Raw genomic sequence first — 21,359 nt, 5'->3', positions numbered from 1 at the left:
GCTTGACCAGTAGCTTGTTTTATTGACTTATCCAGCCCCGTTCAACATAGCGTTTTGCACACAGTAGGTACTGAATCACAGGAAATCATCTGGTCAGGTTGTTCGGCCCCAAGTTCTCCCCAAAGCATGTGAAAATACATTTCCTTGCTGAGTACTTGCTGTGTGGGGTTATGGTTGCGGGTAGGGAGGACTGCAACTGAGTTCACCCTGTGAATTCAACAGCACATCTGCACTTTTGTCTCTTTTTCCTTCCCAGTCAGCTCCAGTTCTCTGTACTAATGAGGAATGGGCAGAAGCAAATGTGTGAGGGGTTTTTTTTTCCTACTAAGTGCCCAGAAATTTAAAAAGTAGAAACATTGATTTTCTTTGCCCTTCGTATTTCCCAGTCTCTGAAAGTAAAACATTTTGTTGGGGAGGAGGGAAAGTCACAAGGGCCTCGAGATGTCTCCAGATTGGATGATATACTCATTAAAAATTGGAAGTTGATTCCCTTTACGTGGAAGATGACAACTGCTTCTTAATCTAGCATTCTAGAATACATAGGAAATCTGTTCTTAAGCTATTCAGTAACAAGACATATAGTTGATTTTTTAAAAATCCATTTATAAGTTTTTTTTCCTTATCCTCATGCAGGTGAGGGCACCTTTGAGAAAGGGGTTCCTGGACTCCTCCCACTCCTCACCTCCAGGATGAGCACTGCAGTATCGTGACCCTTGGGGTTTTGGTGAGTAGCTTGACAGATAGTAGCATTAGGGAACCTGGCTGGTTTAGAAAGATGATCTTGGGGAAAAGCTTCAACTTTTATTCAAGAGAGATTTTTTGAGCAAATTCCCTGTGCCAGGTGCTATAGTAATACTGGGAAGACAGGGCTGACCAAACCACTCTTGGTCCCCGCCTCGCCTTTCTGAAGCAGAAGTTCTGAAGCCAAGATTCCATTCATTTGGCAAAAATATTCAAACTCAATACGGAGGGTTGAGGTGAAGGAGGGACTTGTCCAGAAAACTCCTGTGTTTGCTGCATGAGCACGTGGGTGGGTGGAGGTGCCATTTTCTACGGTGTGGAGGACCGAAGGACAAATACTTTGGGGAGTATTTGTCTGGAGATAAAGAACTCCCCTCCCATCTTGTTTAAGTTTGAGACTTCTAGGGAGATGTCAAGGCGGCATCTGCGTGTGCGGGTCTGCAGGGCAGAAGCTGAGCTGGGAATGAGAATTGGAAGTTGTTGGCTTGGAGAGAGCATATGGGATGAGAAGAGAAGAGAAGAGGTCCACGAGTCGTGGAGCTTGAGTAGGCAAGGGGCTGGCACAGGGGGCAGACAGAGTGACTTGGCGACGTGGGAGGACATCTAGGAAAGTTCAGCACCATGGAAACAGAGAGAGGAGTGTTCAAGAAGGAAGCCATTGGCCAGCAGACTAAGAGATGGAGTAAGGTGAGGTTAGAACAGTGGCCAGTGGTGACCTTAACCAATAGTGGTTTCTGTGATTTGGGTAGGGATCTGGGGGTGGAAGTTGGTTTAAAACGGTGAAAGGGTGAATGGCAAGGAAGGAAGTGAAGACCATGTGTCTTGTTAACCCTGTGGAGAAACCTGGCTCTGAAAGGGAAGAATAACATGCTAGGGCTGGACTTTGTTTTCCTGTAATTTTGGGTTTGTTTTTATTTTTTCAATGCTGGAAGAGACTACCACATGTCTGAGTGGTGATTGGAAATACGCAGGAGAGAGCAGGGAAAGCCAAAGGACAGAGTGAGAGCTCTCAGAAAGCTGGAAGGGATGGGACCTAGACCACACGTGGTAGGCTGACCTTTGAGGAAAACTGGGCTGTTTTTTCTAGTTCAGGAATAGAGAAGAAGGAGAGGATAGGTACTCTGAAAGTAGGTTGGCACATTTGGTGGTGAGCATGTCACATCCTGCCCGGTGACTTCTTGTTAAGTCCTGGGCAAGACCATGCATTGAGAAAGGGGAGGAAAGGCAGGAAGGGGACAGTTGGAGATGAATAAGATATGAAATAACATTCAGCAAGATGAGCCAGCGTGCTGGCTAGAGAGTAGTAGTCATCATAGTCATAGTTAACCCCGCATGTTCATGCTCTGCTGCCAAGCACTATATTTTGTGCACTGGCTCCCCTTGTCCACCAAGTCCCCATCCTGAAGGTGCCAGAGTGATGACGAGCACAGCCAGGGTGCCTGGCCCAGTGCCAGCTCTCCCACTTACTGGGGTATGGCTAACTCAGGTGTGATCCACCTTGTGCTCCGGCAAACAGCTAAATACTTCTGAGGCCCAGTTTCCTCATCTCTCAAGTGGGGAGAGTGGCATTGTGGTCTGTGAGTTTAGTATGCACAGACAGTGCTTAAAAGAGTGCCTGACACCTACTTCGGAAGAATGTTAAATAAGATCTAAGAAGAAAAGGGAGAAACATTGAATAAGTAGATCTTAAAGTTAGGAGATTTCATTATATGGGAGGAAAAAAATCTCTCTGTGGCTATAATGAAGCATCTTCTGTGGAACAGCTTTTCCAACCTTTCAGGTAAACAGGTGAGTACCACCCTACAAATGGAGGAGCCAAAGAACCTAATTCTAATCTTTGGGAATATATGATAAGACACTCGGTGGATTTTTTTTTTTTTTTTTTTCTCAGCCAAGGCTAAGGCAAGGGTGACTTAGTTCAGCAACTCCCCTGGATCTTGGGTTGAAAACCCTGCATCTTGTTCCCTGTCATCACTGAGTCCGCATGCTAGTTTCAGCCTTCCATGCTCTCTCTCCACCCATAAAGTTATGATGAAGAGGTGGCTTTGAGGAAGAGCAGAGTCAGGGAGAGCCAATGGCAAAACCTCAGAGAAGCCACACACACCAGTCATATGCACTCTGTCCATTCATCTGTAAAATGCCTGTTGCTCCAGGTTGAGCAACTTTCGAGAATAAGAAACTGTCTGTAGGAGTACTTTGAAATACAAGTGTTACATGCTCACAGTATTATTAGAAATAATCATTGCTCCTGACTCTTCAGAAATGCCTGGCAGATTGAGGTGATTTGGTATTTGTAATAGGTTTTGAGTTCCTTTGGAAAAAGAGTGCAACACAAATGCCAGGTGTTTCCGTTCTGGGAGAAGCTTGAGTAAGTCACAGAGGGTCCAAACACATCTTAGTACATCATGCTGAGTATCAGAGACAAGCCAAAGAACTTTTTTTTTTTTTTTTTTGCCAAAGAACTTTAAAACAGGATTCTTGTCTTCAAAGAACATAGTCTTCATAGGGAGATGAAACATAACACATAGGACTATTCAGTATGCCATATGATCGAGTGCTCGAAATGTGTGATGCAGACAGAAAGTGCCAGAAGTTATAGAAGGGGACTATCTAGGTGGTAACTGCTTTTCTGTTCCTGATATAAATGTTTTCTGATGGCTTTGTCCGTGCAAGATTCATTTGCTACTTCTATTTTACCGGTGTTTGCTGATGTTGGTGAGAGGTCACAGAATTGTGTATGATCACGTCTGTCAAATTTGACAACTGCAATCAATTTTATAGTTTAAACTGGAGAGAAAAAAAAAGCTGAAAGTGGTGGGGGATGAAAATACAACCTTAAGTATAATCAAGACCAAAATGTTTTTTAGGATGTTTTCTCCTAAGGTCGGCATAGAAACATTCTGTAACATTTTATTCTAGTTCTTTTTCCTGACTTCTTCATTTAAAAAGAAAAAAATGCAATCGTGTGTACCAAGAACCTCCACCAATTCCTTTCAGCGGCTCAGGTTAAATAGCTGGGACTATTGCACTTTCCAAATGAAAAAAATGGACATTTCACACTTGGCAGTGATCCTGCTCAATGCCAAAACCTGGACTAGAACTACTCTCCTTTGTCCAGTCCTGGAGCCTCTCAAAGTGCCTATATATATAAGCTGGAACACCTGAGCTACTTCTAATTCCCTTTGGTTCTTCAGGCACTAACTAATCCTGCATCTGGCATCTTCTTCCTTCAGCCCCATACCCTAGCAGCAAGATCACAGGAGGAGAGGAGGGAGTTGAGGAGAAAACCCTATTGGGAACTTCCCTGGAAGGAGCAGTGACTGAAATTGTACCTTGGTTTTCCCTGAACTAGTTTAGGCTTCCTTAAGTAAAGGGCTTTCTCATTTGTTCTCTGGCTAGGTTTGGGAGTATTTTCTTGACCTTTATGCTTCGAATTAGCCTTGCAAATTGGCTCAAAAAATATCTTAGCTTTCAAAGCTGTTCTTTTACCTTCAGTATTATGGATCATTCCCATGCTTACCCATGCCTGTGGTCCCTGTCATTAAACAGAGCTCAAGACACATCCTTGGCATAATTTAATAGAAAGATCATGGAAGTCAGGGGGCAGAACTGATTGTATTTGGTATTGGCTCGATAGCTGGTTTCAGGAGTACCTCCTCCAATGTCTCTCCATCCTGAGACCCTGAGAATGTAAACACAGATTAATTTGTTTCATGGTTGGGAATCGGGATGGGTTTGTTACATTTCAGTGCCATCGTTTCCCATCGGAGGTGAAACACCAGACAGTTGCTTTGGATTTGGAGTAGTACCCTCTGGTTGCAAAGCATCGTTTTGAAAAAAGAAAAACTCAAGCTTTGGACGGGTTTGTATTTGAAAGTAGAGAAATGTAAGGGAGAATATGTGCCTGAAGATAAAATGTTTTTCTCATGTGCTTACAAACGCCTGGTACATGATTCTTGGTGGGAGGCTCAAGTGCTTGGCAGAAAATCTTGTCACTCTTCAGCTGCCTGAGCGCCAGAGCATGAACATCGCTGCTCCCTTAACCCTGTTGGAAGCTGAGGAGTGATCTATCTGCCACATCCTCGAGTTGGCTAGTGCTTTAACTTTGATCCTGTTGTAAGGGTGTTTTGTGTCTTTTGTGTTTTTGCTCCCAACCCTTTTTGGGTGGCCTTTTCCCATAGTGTGCCCTGGAGATGCGAGATTTTCCTTTGGCAGCAGGAGGCACACACCCAGAGAATGCTGGAGCTGCAAGGGGAAAGGACCCACTTCCACAGCAAAGAAAAACAAAGAGGAAAAAGGCATACAGGTGGCCAGCGCTAAGGGACGCACCCAACAAGCAGCGGGCCGCTGCCACTGCCCTGAGCAGCTGCTTCTGTTGCTGCCCGAGAGGAACTCGGTGAGCCCATCCCTGTTTGTGACTGCAAGCTCAGGATTTCAATCAATGCATTCCAGTAACCCTAAAGTGAGGAACTCCCCGTCAGGAAACACACAGAGGTAAGGGCTGGGACCTACCCAGTTGCCCCTTGGGGATTGTCATAAGTGGACCTCGAACTCTCACTGAGGGAACAGTGTGTTCAAGCGGAAGCAAGTGGACCCAAGTGGGGAAAGGAAGAGAAAACAGAGAAGTAAATAGTGTTAGAATAGTAAACGGGCCACAGTGCAATCAGATTTTCTGTTAGAGTTTTCTATTGTTATTCTTTTGCCAGCTGTTCTTTGACTGTGCTTCTTTACCACCACCTCCCTCCCAAAGCACAGAGGAAAGGACCTTAGAGCCCACCCAATACAATGTACTAAACCAAGGCCTGGGATGGTGACAAGGCCTTGGGTCTTAGGACAAAAGGACCAGCCCCTAGTCCCCCGCTGTGAAGTATTTTCCTGTGTTCCACAGTACTTAAATTGATATGTGTTTTTTAAAGATTTTGTTTATTCATGAGAGACACAGAGAAAGAGAGGCAGAGACATAGGCAGAGGGAGAAGCAAGCTCCCTGCAGGGAGAGCCCAATGCGGGACTCAACCCAGAACTCCAGGATCATGCCCTGAACCAACGGCAGACGCTCAGCCACCCAGGTGCCCCTATTTTTAAAGAGAAACAGAGGGAGAGAAAGCATGAGCAGGGGGAGGGGCAGAGGGAGAAGCAGACTCTCTACTGAGCAGGGAGCCCAACTTAGGGCCTGATCCCAGGATCCCAGGATCATGACCTGAGCTGAAGACAGACACTTAACTGACTGAGCCACCCAGGTACCCCCAAATTGATATTTTTTAAAGAATTTTTTCCTCATCCTGTGGGGTTCCAGTTAGTGTATGTGCTCTGGTACACAATACTGCTTGTTGGAGGGATTCACATCCGGCAGGGTTTCCCTAACCCTCCACTCACCAGCGGGTTTCCTCTCATGCTCTCTGGGTCCTGCCCGTATTTTCCAGCAGGGAAGCTAGATTCCCGTTACAGTTGTTCCCTGTCATCAGCTGGGGTAGGTAGTGTTTTGATCTTAACGATGCCTGTTTGTTTACTCTGAGCTAGTCTTAGTGTGAGAGTGAGTTCTCTATGTACATAGAGACCATTGTCCTTTACTGACAGAAGCCCTAGAGATGGGTCCCCACGTGACTGTAGGATTCCCCAGCCCAGGCAGGCCTGATCCTCCTCTCTGTCAGCTCCAAGATGAGAGCGGGGCTGGAGGGATCAAGGAAGTGACTGAGGTGAAAGGTGGGGTGGTCCCTCAGTCCTTTGCATCTCCTTAACCTACTCTAGAAACTGCTTCTCCCTGATTTGGGCAGACCAGCTGGATCCGGCATCTGATCTCCCTTTGTTATTTGTCTCTTTTAGTAGCCCTAAGTCAAAGCAGGAGGTGATGGTCCGTCCTCCTACAGTGATGTCCCCATCTGGAAACCCCCAGCTGGATTCCAAATTCTCCAATCAGGGTAAACAGGGGGGCTCAGCCAGCCAATCCCAGCCATCCCCCTGTGACTCCAGGAGTGGGGGCCATACCCCTAAAGCACTCCCCGGCCCAGGTGGGAGCATGGGGCTGAAGAATGGGGCTGGAAATGGTGCCAAGGGCAAGGGGAAAAGGGAGCGAAGTATTTCCGCCGACTCCTTTGATCAGAGAGATCCTGGGACTCCAAACGATGACTCTGACATTAAAGGTATGTCTATAAGATCTTTGAGACTCAGAGGGAAGTAGCTATTCCCGAGGGAAGGCCTCTGACATTGGTGGATGCTGGAGAGCCTCAGAGCAGCCGAGTGGGGAGAGTAGGTACCAGGTTCAGGAGTTGTCGCAGCTTGTTAGGGTGGAACTGCTTCCCCTTGTTTTCCCACTCCCTGAAGAATGGTCTGGGACTGCCTCGTGGAAGAGTTCTTGCCCTTCAGGATGCACATGTTACGGGGGTGATGGCAGGATTCTCTCAGTCCTCACCACGTTCTTGGGGATGTTTCTGGCTTCTGTGCTGTTTCTCCTTCAGTCTCGAGCTCCCGTTTGTCTATGCCAGGGGCCTACACTGGAGCAGTTTTCCCGGCATCTCTTATTCTCCTCTGTCAGTTGAACTCTGTGAGACTGGGGTTCTCTCTGGTTACCACTTTGCCACTAGGCATGAGAGGAAGCCCTGGCAGTAGTGTGGGTCTGTCACAGCTGATTCCCGTGTGGCAGAAACAAGGGGTGACATGTGGTAGAAACGGGGGAGGCACCAAAATAGAGCTAGCCAGGAGGAATATGGGGCCAACGGCTGTGGCTTCAGTTGTTTTCCCTCCTAGTAGAAAACCAGAAACCTTAACTATGGCCAGAGTGTGAAGTCGCATTCCAGGGGTGGAAGTTTGACACCCCCCCCTCACTCCTTCCTGCCAGCCCACATTAGAAGTAAGAATGTGGGTGATTGCTCCCCCATCTTTCCTTTCATCCTCAGGTATTTGTGGGAGGCCTGCCATGAGCGCCGCCAGCACTATGCTGCGCGGTAGGGGACCATGGTCACAAGATGCAGCTGCCATCCCCAAGAATTTGAGTGAACCTGGACTGCAGATCATTAAACAATTATGATAAAATGTGATAAATGCTGAAATAAGAGGATTTGGGGGCTGTGGTTCAACTCACTGGGGCATCTAGTCCAAGAGGTTCCAAAAAGGTTTCCAGGAAGGAGGGACACTTGTGCTAATGTCTGAAGGGTGCATAATAGACAAGTAAGGAGGTGGAGGGAAAGAGTGCTTAGTGCTTAGTAATTTTGTCATTTGGGGAGAAGCGTTTTGGAATTTTTATGAGTTGAAGAGGTTTTCTCTTAGCAAGGTGCTTCCTTCTTAAAATTCTCAAGGTGGGTTTGTGTTGTGCTGTAAATGCTGGCAGAAGCAGATTTTTCCTTTCTCTGACACCACTCTTCTCATTCTTTTAGAATGTAATTCTGCTGACCACATAAAGTCCCAGGATTCCCAGCACACACCACACTCGATGACCCCATCCAATGCTCCAGCCCCCAGGTCTTCCACCCCCTCCCATGGCCAGACTACTGCCCCAGAGCCCACACCTGCTCAGAAGACTCCCGCCAAAGTGGTGTATGTGTTTTCTACTGAGATGGCCAATAAGTAAGTTCACAGCTGGGTCTTGCTGTTGGCAGGGCTTGTGTGTTTGGACGCCTGAGTTCTTATTCCCACTGAAGGCTAATCCTTTTTTCCCCCACATGTGTTATATCACTTGAAGTTAACAGTACAGAAAGGGGTAAAATAAAATAAAATACAAAACCTCCTGACCCTCTCTCCCCAGAGGCAACCACTGATGATACTTCTTTGGCTTTCCTTCCAGAAGGTTTTTGTGCTTGTAAGATACAGATCTTTTTTAAACATAAAAGAGATTGATTACACAGTAGACACTTTTTTCTAATTTAGCATTCTGTTTTAAATAACACAAGTAATACTTGTGTCTGTCTTAGAATGATTAGAAAATATAAATAGCTAAAAAGAGAAATATGTCTGGAATAGAGGTAACTACTGTGAATGTTTTGGTACCTATGTTTCTGATGGATGGGTCAGCAGATTTTTTTTGCTTATTTAATTTATACAAAATGTGAATGTACCCTACATACAGACAGAGTGAATTTCCACAGCCTTAGTTTATTATTATGTGTTGAGAGAGTTCACGTTTGCTTTTCATGTTGGGGTTTTGAACTAGGATTCTATAAAACACCTACCACAGTGTATTGGTTGGAAGGAGAAAATCTTGGGGTTTTTTAATGCCTCTTTTGAGATTTTGCTAATAGTTATCATTAGCTTCCAGAAGTCTGATGGTAAATGATAGACACAAATAATGAAAATTTGTGTTTCTTGATTCTTACTCAACATTTCTGATGGCTCTCTGCACAGAACCACCTTCCTTTCCGCACTTACAAGTTCACTCTGGGGTTAAAGTGTTTTGCAGTTACAGGTAGTGGAGTAGAAGCAAATCCTAGTGTGTGCATCTCTCTTGTCTCTGCAGAGCCGCAGAAGCTGTGTTGAAAGGCCAGGTTGAAACTATCGTCTCTTTCCACATCCAGAACATCTCTAACAGCAAGACAGAACGAAGCACAGCCCCTCTGGTAGGCCATTTTGGAAGTAGAGTGTGGTTTAAAGGCTCTCTAGTGTCCATAAAGGTGGGAGATAGTCTCGATGGTGTAAACTGCATCCCGGGCATTTGACCTACTTGTGGTATTATGTGGTTTCAGGCAGATCATGCTGTACTGGCCTTTCCTTTAGCAAGCAGGTAAACTGAGGGATTACTAGGAGAGAAGGACACAGGATAAAACAGGAGGTATATGAGGAGATGTCCGATTTCTTTCATGTAGCCATCCCTGGGAAAATCTGAATTCAAACCGTGTGTACAGGGCAGGTTTTTAACAGCTAACAAATGCTCTTGAGTTAGTTGCAGAGCAGAAGAGGAACGACTCAAGCCTTCGTACTGGAGTACATGCTGCTAATCTGCTAATTAGAGTCTCAGTGACTTTCAAAATGATTCTTCCTTACTTCAAAGTGAGAGGACCATTAAATACTTTTAATTGCTTGATATTTACAAAATTCCAATAAATGTTATTGTGTCTCCTGTCTGGAACTTAAGTACCTACCATAAGCCACGTTAGAAAAAACGTGCAGTGGTTGCTTGAATCCATGTAGCGTTCCACGTGGAACCAAAAGTTGTTTCTGTGACTGGCATTGTCAGGGCATCCTGCCAAATGCTGCTGGGACACTAAGAGGTTCAAGACACAGACCTTGCTTTCAGGAAGCATAAAATCTAGTACTAGTACTGGGTGTAGTCTTTGATGTGGGAAAAGTTAAGTGACAATAAATGAGTTAAATGACAAGTCAAGATAAAACAGTGACATTTTTGTCTTTGTCATGGATCAACAAAGTCCCTCTCCATTGACATAGCAGAGCTTGGGTTTTCCTAGACTTAAAAAGGCATTTCACATTCTTCGTATACCTCTGCTATTCAAGAAGAGAGGAGGATGGACGTACATGATATTTAAAATGTATACATATCTTAGTTTATGCTTAAATATTTTATACGCATGTATACATAGTATTTAAAACTTTTATCATCCCAGGATGCACAGGGTACATTGTAATGCCAGCCAGTATTTCATTGACACTTGGCAGCAGATCTTATTAGGGTTTGCATCTCTACCTTCTCTGGTGCTGAAATGAGTCAGAAATGGTGTTAAGGATGGAATTGGGGATAATCCAATGACCATTGCTCCAAATCTCAAATCAAAAGGGTGGCACTAAACTACTACTTCTATCCTGGTCACATGACACGAAGTCAGTGCCCATCCCAAACTAACCGACCAACCGAACCTGGCCAACAAAACCAAACCTAAAATGGCACCAGGAGGAAAATGAAAGTGACCTCCACACTGCAGTACAGGAGTCAGGGATATGGGAGACATGTTGAGCATGTGGAGTCATGCAGGTTCAGCCAGCCTTCCCACCCCAGTCTCTGTGTGCAGACATATGTGCACGGGTACCTGTGAATGAAACATTTATATACATATTCACAGAACAGAACACATGAAGATAGTCTTTGTGTTTATGCAACACAGACTGTTCGATGCAGAGATACACATGATTCGTGTACAAATTTGCACACAGGAAAGCCTTCCAGAGAGCAAGTGGGGAGGTAAGAAAGAGCCTCAGGGGTTTGGAAATACAGACAGGATTAAGTGAGCAAGTAGGAACAAAGGAACACCCAAAGGAGGGTACATGCGGCTAGCTGGAGGCTGGCGAAAGATCCCCGAGATGGGGTTTGTAGGCTGGGCCCCTCTGTGCTTCTGCAGTACCCCCGACTTGGGCACCGCCAGCAGTGCCAGAGTTTAGACCCAGGGTACACGTCCTTCTTCCGCACGCAGACAGCATCCGTGTCACCGCAGGTGCATGTGCTTTCACCCAGGACTTAGTGTAGCGTCGGTACCTAATAAATAATAATGAGGCTGTCATCTGACCTATAAAAAGGGCAGTCTGCTGTCTATTGGAAAGAACAGATCAAGAGACACCGTGGGCTAGATAGCCTCAGATTTCCCCACAGACGCTTCCTGCTTACGGATTATCTTACTACAGTTAATGTACAAGTTCTTATCGAATATGGAATCAGTGATCACAAACTGAAAACAGAAACCAGAGCTATCAGGCCCCCTGGAAACTCAAGGAGAGGAGTACTGTGCTAGTCACCATGTCAGAAGAGACTCTCACTGAAACAGCGTAGCCTTCCCTGCTTCCTCTGGCTGCTAGAGTACAGAGCTGTAAGTGACAAGTATAGTCCCTTGCAGCTGAAAACATCAGACCTCTTGACTGACAATGAGGAGCCTATATACCTAGTTGTACTTTCGGGGAAAAGAAGGGTGTTAGGTACAGCCTCCCACATACCAAGAAACTAATCTCTCTTTGAATCAGAAATACACAGTAGACATGTGATATCAAACCTGTTCCTCGAAATAGATACTCAAATATATTCACTTTGGCAGAGTGGCTCTCCCCTGGCATGCTTATAAAGTTATTGAAACATAATCTTCAGCAAGGGAAAGACGATGCCATTTGACAGGAAAGTGGAAGAAAAAAATCAGAACGTCTCCATGTCCAGACTGGGGTTGTACATGGGCAGTTTCTGCAGCAAATGTCAGAATAGATTTATGTGAACTGGGACAAATCCTTTATAACATGTCTTGCTTTTTTAATTGCCTTTCCATACCATTTACCAATGATTTTTAAAATCTTGTTTATCTTCAGAACACACAGATATCTGCCCTTCGGAATGATCCGAAAACCCTCCCACAACAGCCCCCAGCTCCAGCCAGCCAGGACCAGAATTCTTCCCAGAATACCAGACTGCAGCCGACTCCACCCATTCCGGCACCAGCACCCAAGCCTGCTGCACCCCCACGTCCCCTGGACCGGGATAGTCCTGGTGTAGAAAACAAACTGATCCCTTCTGTAGGCAGTCCTGCCAGCTCTACTCCACTGCCCCCAGACGGTACCGGGCCAAACTCGACACCCAATAACCGAGCAGTGACCCCTGTGTCCCAAGGGAGCAATAGCTCTTCAGCAGATCCCAAAGCCCCTCCGCCTCCTCCAGTGTCCAGTGGAGAGCCCCCCACGCTGGGAGAGAACCCCGACGGGCTGTCTCAGGAGCAGCTGGAGCACCGGGAGCGCTCCTTACAAACGCTCCGAGACATCCAACGGATGCTTTTCCCCGATGAGAAAGAATTCACAGGAGGACAAAGTGGGGGACCCCAGCAGAACACTGGGGTATTAGATGGACCTCAGAAAAAACCAGAAGGGCCAATACAGGCCATGATGGCTCAATCCCAAAGCCTAGGGAAGGGACCTGGGCCCCGGACAGATGTGGGAGCTCCATTTGGCCCTCAAGGACATAGAGATGTGCCCTTTTCTCCAGATGAAATGGTTCCACCTTCCATGAACTCCCAGTCTGGGCCCATGGGACCTGACCACTTGGACCATATGACCCCCGAGCAGATAGCTTGGCTGAAACTGCAGCAGGAGTTCTACGAGGAAAAGAGGAGGAAGCAGGAGCAAGTGGTCGTGCAGCAGTGCTCCCTCCAGGACATGATGGTCCATCAGCATGGGCCTCGGGGCGTGGTCCGAGGGCCTCCTCCTCCATACCAGATGGCCCCAAGCGAAGGCTGGGGGCCAGGGGGCGCGGAGCCCTTTGCCGATGGGATCAACATACCCCACTCTCTGCCCCCAAGGGGCATGGCTCCCCATCCCAACATGCCAGGGAGCCAGATGCGCCTCCCTGGATTTGCAGGAATGATAAACTCGGAAATGGAGGGGCCGAATGTCCCCAACCCAGCATCTAGACCAGGTCTTTCTGGAGTCAGTTGGCCAGACGATGTGCCAAAAATCACAGATGGTCGAAACTTCCCACCTGGCCAGGGTGTCTTCAGTGGTCCAGGCCGAGGGGAACGCTTCCCAAACCCCCAAGGATTGTCCGAAGAGATGTTTCAACAGCAGCTGGCAGAGAAGCAGCTGGGTCTCCCCCCGGGGATGAGCATGGAAAGCAGCAGGCCCAGCATGGAGATGAATAGAATGATCCCAGGCTCCCAGCGACACATGGAGCCTGGGAGTAATCCCATTTTCCCTCGAATACCCGTTGAGGGCCCTCTGAGTCCCTCCAGGGGTGACTTTCCGAAAGGAATGCCCCCACAGATGGGCCCTGGTCGGGAACTTGAGTTTGGGATGGTTCCTAGTGGGATGAAGGGAGATGTCAGTCTAAACGTCAGCATGGGATCCAACCCTCAGATGATACCTCAGAAGATGAGAGAGGCTGGGGCAGGCCCTGAGGAGATGATGAAATTACGCCCAGGTGGCACAGACCTGCTGCCCACTCAGCAGAAGATGGTGCCCCTGCCATTTGGTGAGCACCCCCAGCAAGAGTACGGCATGGGCCCTAGACCATTCCTTCCCATGTCTCAGGGTCCAGGCAGCAACAGTGGCTTGCGGAATCTCAGAGAACCACTTGGGCCCGACCAAAGGACTAACAGCCGGCTCAGTCATATGCCACCACTACCTCTCAACCCTTCCAGTAACCCCACTAGCCTCAACACAGCTCCTCCAGTTCAGCGTGGCCTGGGGCGGAAGCCCTTGGATATATCTGTGGCAGGCAGCCAGGTACATTCCCCAGGCATTAACCCTCTGAAATCTCCCACGATGCGCCAAGTCCAGTCACCAATGCTGGGCTCACCCTCGGGGAACCTCAAGTCCCCCCAGACTCCATCGCAGCTGGCAGGCATGCTGGCGGGCCCAGCTGCTGCTGCTTCCATTAAGTCCCCCCCTGTCTTGGGGTCTGCTGCTGCTTCGCCTGTTCACCTCAAGTCTCCATCACTTCCTGCCCCGTCACCTGGATGGACCTCCTCTCCAAAACCTCCCCTTCAGAGTCCCGGGATCCCTCCAAACCATAAAGCACCCCTCACCATGGCCTCCCCAGCCATGCTGGGCAGTGTAGAGTCAGGTCAGTATGCTTGCGTCCTCACAGCAGTTGCACCTTGTAGCCGGAGATTGCAAAAGCCTCATTTATGTACTTTAAGAAAACTGGTGTCCTAATTTGATTATGCAACCGGAGGAGGTGGCCTTTGCCGAGACGGACGTATCCGTGGCCAGGTGCGTGATTGGTGCTTCCGCGGGGTTACGCACTAAGTATCCAATCCTGGCAGAGACACACAGCTCTTAGTGCAGAATGTGTTTGTCAGGTAGGACTGTTCAGAGGAAGAGGGAGAATGGGACACATGTGTCACTCCACAGAATAATTTACATTTGCACAATGCACGTGGGTTGGTGAAGTAAAATGCCTCGGACAGTGGGTAAATATGACTTCTTTCAATACTAGACCTGCCCACTTGAAGGGGGCTGCCCTCGTGTCCACAGGCCCTGAGTATAATCCTAAGCAGAAGGGAGGCTGTTGAAAGACTTTAGTGGTTCTCATAAATACATGCTGACCACAGAGACAGTTACCAAAAACCTTCTCCTTGGTAGACTGCTGTTTTCACAGATCAGCTGCAATTTCTCAGCATTTTCTTCCTGGGGGAAGCTCTGGCTAATGATGGTAGTTTTGTGAATGGGGCCGGAGGTGGTCAGTGGAAGATGAGCGTCGGGGTATAAATACTAGGTCCATGTGGTCTCTGCTTGAGAAAAACTAGACTCAGAATAAGATAGAAGATGTATCCCAGCCAGCTGAAGCGTCTCTCTCCCATTTGGGTAGCGGATCACAAGAGCAGTACAGTAGAACCAGCCTCCTCAGAACTTCTCAGTGCAGACGTTGTGGTTGTGGAAATTAATCAAGAGCATGTGTAGGGTGACGCAATTAGCACCTGGGGTTGAGTCGCTGGGCCGGCTCCACGGCGTCCTAAATACCTGAGTGGAATTCTGAATCATGATCGGCAAGGGAGAGATCTGCTTATTTTGCATTCTTTTCAGTGAAATAGTTGTCCCTACACCATGCCCTTCCCAAGCTTGAGGTTCCGTCTCTACTGCATTCTTGGTGTGTGTGTCTTCACGTCTTCTGGTGCATTGCATCCCTATCACACTGTGGTCACCCCTCTGCACACACACACAGCTTGACCAGAAGACTGATGATTTGTGCTCTGGGTCTAATAACACTGTCCTGTTCATCCATCTCATTCTTGGCCTTGCTAGTTCATAATCATAAGCCTGATAGCCTTTAAGAGGAATCTAATTTCCTGCCCATTCTTGTTTTATTTTGCTTTCTTGTAGGCGGCCCCCCACCCCCCACAGCCAGCCAGTCTGCCTCCGTGAACATCCCTGGAAGTCTTCCCTCTAGTACACCTTACACCATGCCTCCAGAGCCAACCCTTTCCCAGAACCCGCTGTCTATTATGATGTCTCGAATGTCCAAGTTCGCAATGCCCAGTTCTACCCCTTTATACCACGACGCCATCAAGACTGTGGCCAGCTCCGATGACGACTCCCCTCCAGCACGTTCTCCCAACTTGCCATCAATGAATAATATGCCAGGTAAGAAATCAGGAAGCTAGGATACTGAGCGAGTGTTAGACAAAAGAGAGAATTCTTGCATGCTTTTCAGCCGGCTGCAGACCCCCAATGGATGGAAGCGGCACACGCTGGGAAGTACCGTCAGTAGAATCAAGTGTCTTAACTAGAGGAAGAGAACGTGAACAATTTTGTATTCATTTGATTCAGTGTGTTTGTTAGAAAGCAGGTTTCCTTAGGATTCTTACAGTTTCCTCAAAGAAGTTCTGATGCTTCTGTTTACCTGGATGGGTACTTTTTTCCCTTTTGAGGGGGTGGGAGGGCAGTGGGGGTCCTCCTGGAAAAATACTGAGAGGTGTTTCTTTTTAACATGCAGATCGGAGTGTCTTTAATTCTCAAGTGTTTTTCTGGAAGGGCTGCCTCCAACCACTGAGCAGCCACAGGATTTCAGACAGGGCACAGCCTGTTTCCTAGCACCATCCTCACCATACCTGGTGGTTATTCTGTAGAGACACCAACTCCTTAAATGGCTTAGGGACTATAGTAGAACCAGCATGTTGCCTTATTTCTGATTCCTGGATTTGTAGGGCTAATCCTCTCTGTCCAAAGAGGACCCTTCCTAAGTGATTCAGACAAATTCGTTTCATCTATGTTCCATGCCTCCCATGAAGAAGGCTGAATTAATTTGTGACTTTTCACACAGACTTTCTTCCTGGCTATTTTCTACATACCCTTACGTTGTAAGGTTTACAACATATGTAGTCTGAGTTTAAGACTCAGAATATATCCTCTTGTAGGGCTGTAGGCCTGTATGCTCCAAAATGTATTTTGATCTCCCTGAGGGCAGGGATTTCGTGTTGTATGTTTTCCTAGCAGAGCCCCTTGCACATTTGATACACAATGATCTTGTTGTTGTTAATTGGGTTTATGATAGTTTTTCTAAAGCTGCTCTTGGTTAAGGTGATTCCTTTGATATCTTTATTTTTCTAGGAATGGGCATTAATACACAGAATCCTCGAATTTCAGGTCCAAACCCTGTGGTTCCGATGCCAACCCTCAGCCCAATGGGAATGACCCAGCCACTTTCTCACTCCAATCAGATGCCCTCTCCGAATGCCATGGGACCCAACATACCTCCTCACGGGGTCCCGATGGGGCCCGGCTTGATGTCACACAATCCTATCATGGGCCACGGGTCCCAGGAGCCTCCAATGGTACCTCAAGGACGGATGGGTTTCCCCCAGGGCTTCCCTCCAGTACAGTCTCCTCCACAGCAGGTTCCGTTCCCTCACAATGGCCCCAGCGGGGGGCAGGGCAACTTCCCAGGAGGCATGGGTTTCCCAGGGGAAGGTCCCCTCGGCCGCCCCAGCACCCTGCCCCAGAGTTCAGCAGACGCAGCACTTTGCAAGCCTGGAGGCCCCGGGGGTCCCGACTCCTTCGCTGTCCTGGGGAACAGCATGCCTTCGGTGTTTACAGACCCAGATCTGCAGGAGGTCATCCGACCCGGAGCCACTGGAATACCGGAGTTTGATCTGTCTCGCATTATTCCATCTGAGAAGCCCAGCCAGACACTGCAGTATTTCCCTCGAGGGGAAGTCCCAGGCCGTAAACAGCCCCAGGGCCCTGGACCTGGGTTTTCGCACATGCAGGGGATGATGGGTGAACAAGCGCCCAGAATGGGACTGGCATTACCTGGCATGGGAGGTCCAGGGCCAGTGGGAACTCCGGATATCCCTCTCGGGACAGCCCCATCCATGCCAGGCCACAACCCAATGAGACCACCAGCCTTTCTCCAGCAAGGCATGATGGGACCGCACCATCGGATGATGTCACCAGCACAATCTACAATGCCTGGCCAGCCCACCCTGATGAGCAACCCAGCTGCTGCCGTGGGCATGATTCCTGGCAAGGATCGGGGGCCTGCTGGGCTCTACACCCACCCTGGGCCCGTGGGCTCTCCAGGCATGATGATGTCCATGCAGGGCATGATGGGACCCCAACAGAACATCATGATCCCCCCACAGATGAGGCCCCGGGGCATGGCCGCTGACGTGGGCATGGGTGGATTTAGCCAAGGACCTGGCAACCCAGGAAACATGATGTTTTAAGCTGCTAAGATTGGATGTGCCGATCCTTGTCAAGATGAGATTCCAGGTCCTGCGAGCTGCTTTGAGGGAGTTCCAGGAACACCGTTGGTCATGCAATAGGAGAACAGAGACCCGAGGGCTGCTTTGGGGGAGGGGGGAACTTGAGAATGTATGGATTTACCTGAAAACAAATGATTCATTTAATCAACAGGTGTGTTTTTTTTAAGATTTATTTTTTAAAAATTATTTTTGTGGACTTGGGTATCCTGTGATGGCACCTACTTTTGGGAATCTGTAGCTGTGCTTTGAGAATTGCCATCGGTCATGTGTTGCACCGTTCTCTGTATGTTTACGTCCTTTGGACTGGCTTCTCCCAGGATTCTTTTCTGGTTTTGTTTTTTGCTTTGGGCTTTATTTTTTTGTGTACTGTACTATATTGTAAAAGGGATTTTAGCAGAGACTTTAGTCTTTGGGACAAGAGGAGAACAGGAATGCTGGGCTGTTTACTTTAGGTGGAGAATCCATCTTCTGACCTTTGGACTATTTTCTTTCAACTCCAGTGTATAGAAAAAAAAAAAAAACCAAACTACGACCTCAGAGCAGAGTATTAATGAAAAGCACAAAAAAAGGAACTAAGTTCAGCGAGGGGTGGGGGGAGGGGGGAGATTTTTCTTTTTAAAAATAATGAAACTTAGGACGTTTGTTTTTCAGTTCGAGTGCTCTCCGCACTTGTCTGTCTCCCAGTCTGCAAACCCACCTTCACATTTTTCTCTCTTCCCTCCCTCTCCCTCTCCCCTTGGTTGAGTGTGTTTCCTTCCCCCCACAGCCTGCCCGCCACTGAGGACGACCTCTGCTTTCCTCTTCTTTCCCTTTGGCAGCTGCAATACCCGGTGTTACTTGGGGGAAGTAAATCTAAGGAAGCCTCGCCTTCTAGGCCAGGTGTCGCCTTCCAGGCCAGGTGTCGTCCAGGCCCGGCTCCGGCTCCGGCTCCGGCTCCGGCTCCCGGAGGGAAAGGCCTGTGTTTGGGATGCTCGGTGGGCTGCTTTTCCCTTTCTCTTCCCCAACACGCCCTCCCCTCCCCACCTTGTTTTCTGTTCTCCTTTTATTAGGAATTCCCAAGTGAATTTTATCAATGTGGGAGTGGAACAGATGCTAAAAGCTATCCAGGATTTTGTTTTTGTTTTTAATTTTGTGGTTCCTCCCTTCCCTCCCCTCCCATGCGTAAAACGTTCTGTGTAACCTCCATTAAATTTGGTACAAAACCACTCACCAGAGCTGTGGTGTCAGAAAAATAAAATATATTGTTTCTTACAAAATTGAATAGCCTTTTGTGTTCATTTCAGTTCCGGTCTGCTTAGTACTGGGCGTGGTAGCTGCCACACAACCCAAGGAACACAGTGGCTTTGTGTCCCAGCAGGTGGATGAAGGTGAGGGGAAGCCTGCAGAAGTGCCTGCCCAGGTGGAGCATCTTCTCTGGGTGGTTGAGGAAGAACCACTAGAAGATTTGTCCCGGGACCAGTCCTGTCTCTGTTGTGAAGCCTAGTGGTGGGCAGAAGAGCAACCCTGGCCCCCGGTGCTGAAATTTACCTCTCGGGGTAATGAATGGTCTCTACCAGGAATTTTTGGGAGAGCCAGTTAAATGGTGTGAAGCAATTCAGGCCAAGGGTATATTTTCACTCTTGCAGAAGCTCTGAAGTGTCCCTGAATCTTGCTAAGGTAAAACATGACCACTGTGCCTGTGAGCCGGGGTTTTCCCCAGCCTGTGGGGGTGTCCCCTGCCTCGCTGCCTGCGGCGTCCCCACTGTAGCCCCATTCAGTCTGGGCACGGCTCATCGCCCACCACTCGTGCCCTCGGCACGGCAGTGTGCATCCTGCAAGCCATGTGTGTCTCTCTGCACTTGAATTTGCCCTGGTGTGTGTATTTCTTCATGTTCTAGGTGGTTTTAGCTGAGTGACTGGGCGTCTGGGTGTGAGTTTGTTCACAGGTGAGAGAAGAAGGGAGGAGCAGCAGGTGCAGAGTCATCTGCAGACAAACTGGTACAAATTTGGGCTCTGCTGGCGCTCTACAGTCGGAGTCCTTCCTGTGACTGGTGACGGTTTCTACGATAGGTGTGTTTGAGAGCCAATTTCTCTTCCACTGTTGGCTGCCCTGTCATCTCAGAAACACAAGAGCCCCAGGCAACAAAAGTGAGATGACTGCTGCGGCACCTCCCCCACGAGTCACCTCCACGTGTGTGCTCCTGCTAATCTTTGGAGGGCCTAAACGGTATGTGGTGTAATCATCTCCTTTGCAGATGAGAAAGCTGAGCTCAAGTTTAAGAATTCAGGCACAATCGGATCTATCTGTGTGGTGAACATTTTATGTTAGGAGAGTAAAATGAGTGTTTTGTTCCATAAATTTAGCCATATTCCTCGGTTCTCATTCCTCAGTTCTCTGGCTTCGAAGTTTATGGAAGTGAGCAGGGAAACATCTAAGCACGGGGAACGTGAGATGCGAGCCCCAACCAAGGAAGGTTGGGCCCTGGCATCTGTCCCCCGGACTGGCTTCTGGGTGGCCCTGCTCCCGGCTGCACCTGACAGTGCTGTGGTCCCTGTCCTACTGGCCCTCGGAGGGAGCCCAGAGCCAGCTCTAGCGGCACGGTGGCCCCTGCTGGGAAAAGCTGGGGATGTGGCGCTGCTCGCTCGGCCCCCTGCTGGACAGCATGCAGCAGTGCGAATGAGCTGTCCACTGCCCCGAAGTTGAGTTTTGAAAAGACCCCTTCATAAATCATTCATTTACATTGTCAGCAGATACCACCATTTCATCATGATGATATCTGATAAACTGAGTTCATTTGGGGTTTAAACAGAACAGTATCTAATTTATTAAGAATGCTGTGAAATAAAATCACATTTGAGAGACTTGATACTCCTATGTCAAGAACTAATTTTTTAAAATTAGCAAAAGGTTGATAAAGATATTTCTTGTTAACATAACCCTGTGAAAGCCCAGCCAGTCTCCCCCAAATTGGGGGACTGAGTGAAGGAAATGCAATAATGATGTGTTTACTTCATTTCAGGGGTTAAGTGGTGGGGTGTGGGTGATATAGCATTATTTCTTAAGGACTAAAAGAGTTTGTGTTGTTTTTCCTAAAGCAAAGTGAAATAAAATAAATTTTGAGAAAATCTGTACTTCTAAATGAAAATAAATTACTGTAGGGGTCTTACGAGGCGTGAGGCGTGAGAAAATAGAAATTCTAAAACAAATTTTACAGATTTTAAAGCTACTTTTAGAAAAAAAATTGATACAAAAATTTTCCCAGCCTCCCTACTCTCCTGCTGTCACCAGGGCCAGCTTCCATGGCTACATGTGACCTGTGTAGCTGCCCTGGGCTGAGGCTTGGGCTGCTGAAGTTCTCAATAATCTGGACAGGGGACCCCACATTTCCATTTTTCACACACCCCCCTCCACTGTTGGCTGCACAGGGGTGTGAAAAAGCCAGCCCTGGCTATTGTAAACTAGAGAAATCACAGCACCTCCACAGCCGTGCTGGGCTCTTGGCCTCACTCTTCTTCTTCCTTTTCCCCACTGG

At 48.0% G+C, this 21,359-nt stretch overlaps 1 protein-coding gene and 1 long non-coding RNA gene across 8 annotated transcripts in view; one reads left to right on the top strand and one right to left on the bottom strand.

Moving 5' to 3' along the window:
- Positions 1-19,103, top strand: part of BCL9 (BCL9 transcription coactivator) — an 84,649-nt gene extending 65,546 nt beyond the window's left edge. For 4 of the 7 annotated variants that reach the window (XM_041755461.1, XM_041755456.1, XM_041755459.1 and 1 more), the window contains 8 exons: positions 634-724; positions 4,923-5,235; positions 6,563-6,879; positions 8,110-8,299; positions 9,186-9,285; positions 11,963-14,204; positions 15,464-15,724; positions 16,691-19,103. In XM_041755461.1, coding sequence (XP_041611395.1) covers positions 5,183-5,235; positions 6,563-6,879; positions 8,110-8,299; positions 9,186-9,285; positions 11,963-14,204; positions 15,464-15,724; positions 16,691-17,808 — 4,281 coding nt within the window. In that variant the 5' untranslated portion in view covers positions 634-724; positions 4,923-5,182 and the 3' untranslated portion in view covers positions 17,809-19,103. Of the gene's footprint in view, positions 1-633; positions 5,236-6,562; positions 6,880-8,109; positions 8,300-9,185; positions 9,286-11,962; positions 14,205-15,463; positions 15,725-16,690 lie in introns of all 7 variants that reach the window. The other 3 variants (XM_041755462.1, XM_041755463.1, XM_041755457.1) reach the window with 3 other exon arrangements.
- On the bottom strand, positions 10,756-14,219 carry LOC121491062. The gene is made up of 2 exons (XR_005987830.1): positions 14,167-14,219; positions 10,756-11,150 (listed from the first exon to the last, which is right to left on the bottom strand). It is a non-coding gene; the product is annotated as an uncharacterized LOC121491062 (long non-coding RNA).
- Positions 19,104-21,359: the final 2,256 nt, after the last annotated feature.

This window comes from Vulpes lagopus, chromosome 5 (assembly GCF_018345385.1).
Source record: "Vulpes lagopus strain Blue_001 chromosome 5, ASM1834538v1, whole genome shotgun sequence".
Taxonomy (NCBI): domain Eukaryota; kingdom Metazoa; phylum Chordata; class Mammalia; order Carnivora; family Canidae; genus Vulpes; species Vulpes lagopus.
The sequence above is the reverse complement of the archived record's forward strand: the minus strand, read 5'-3'. Positions and strand labels throughout refer to the sequence as shown.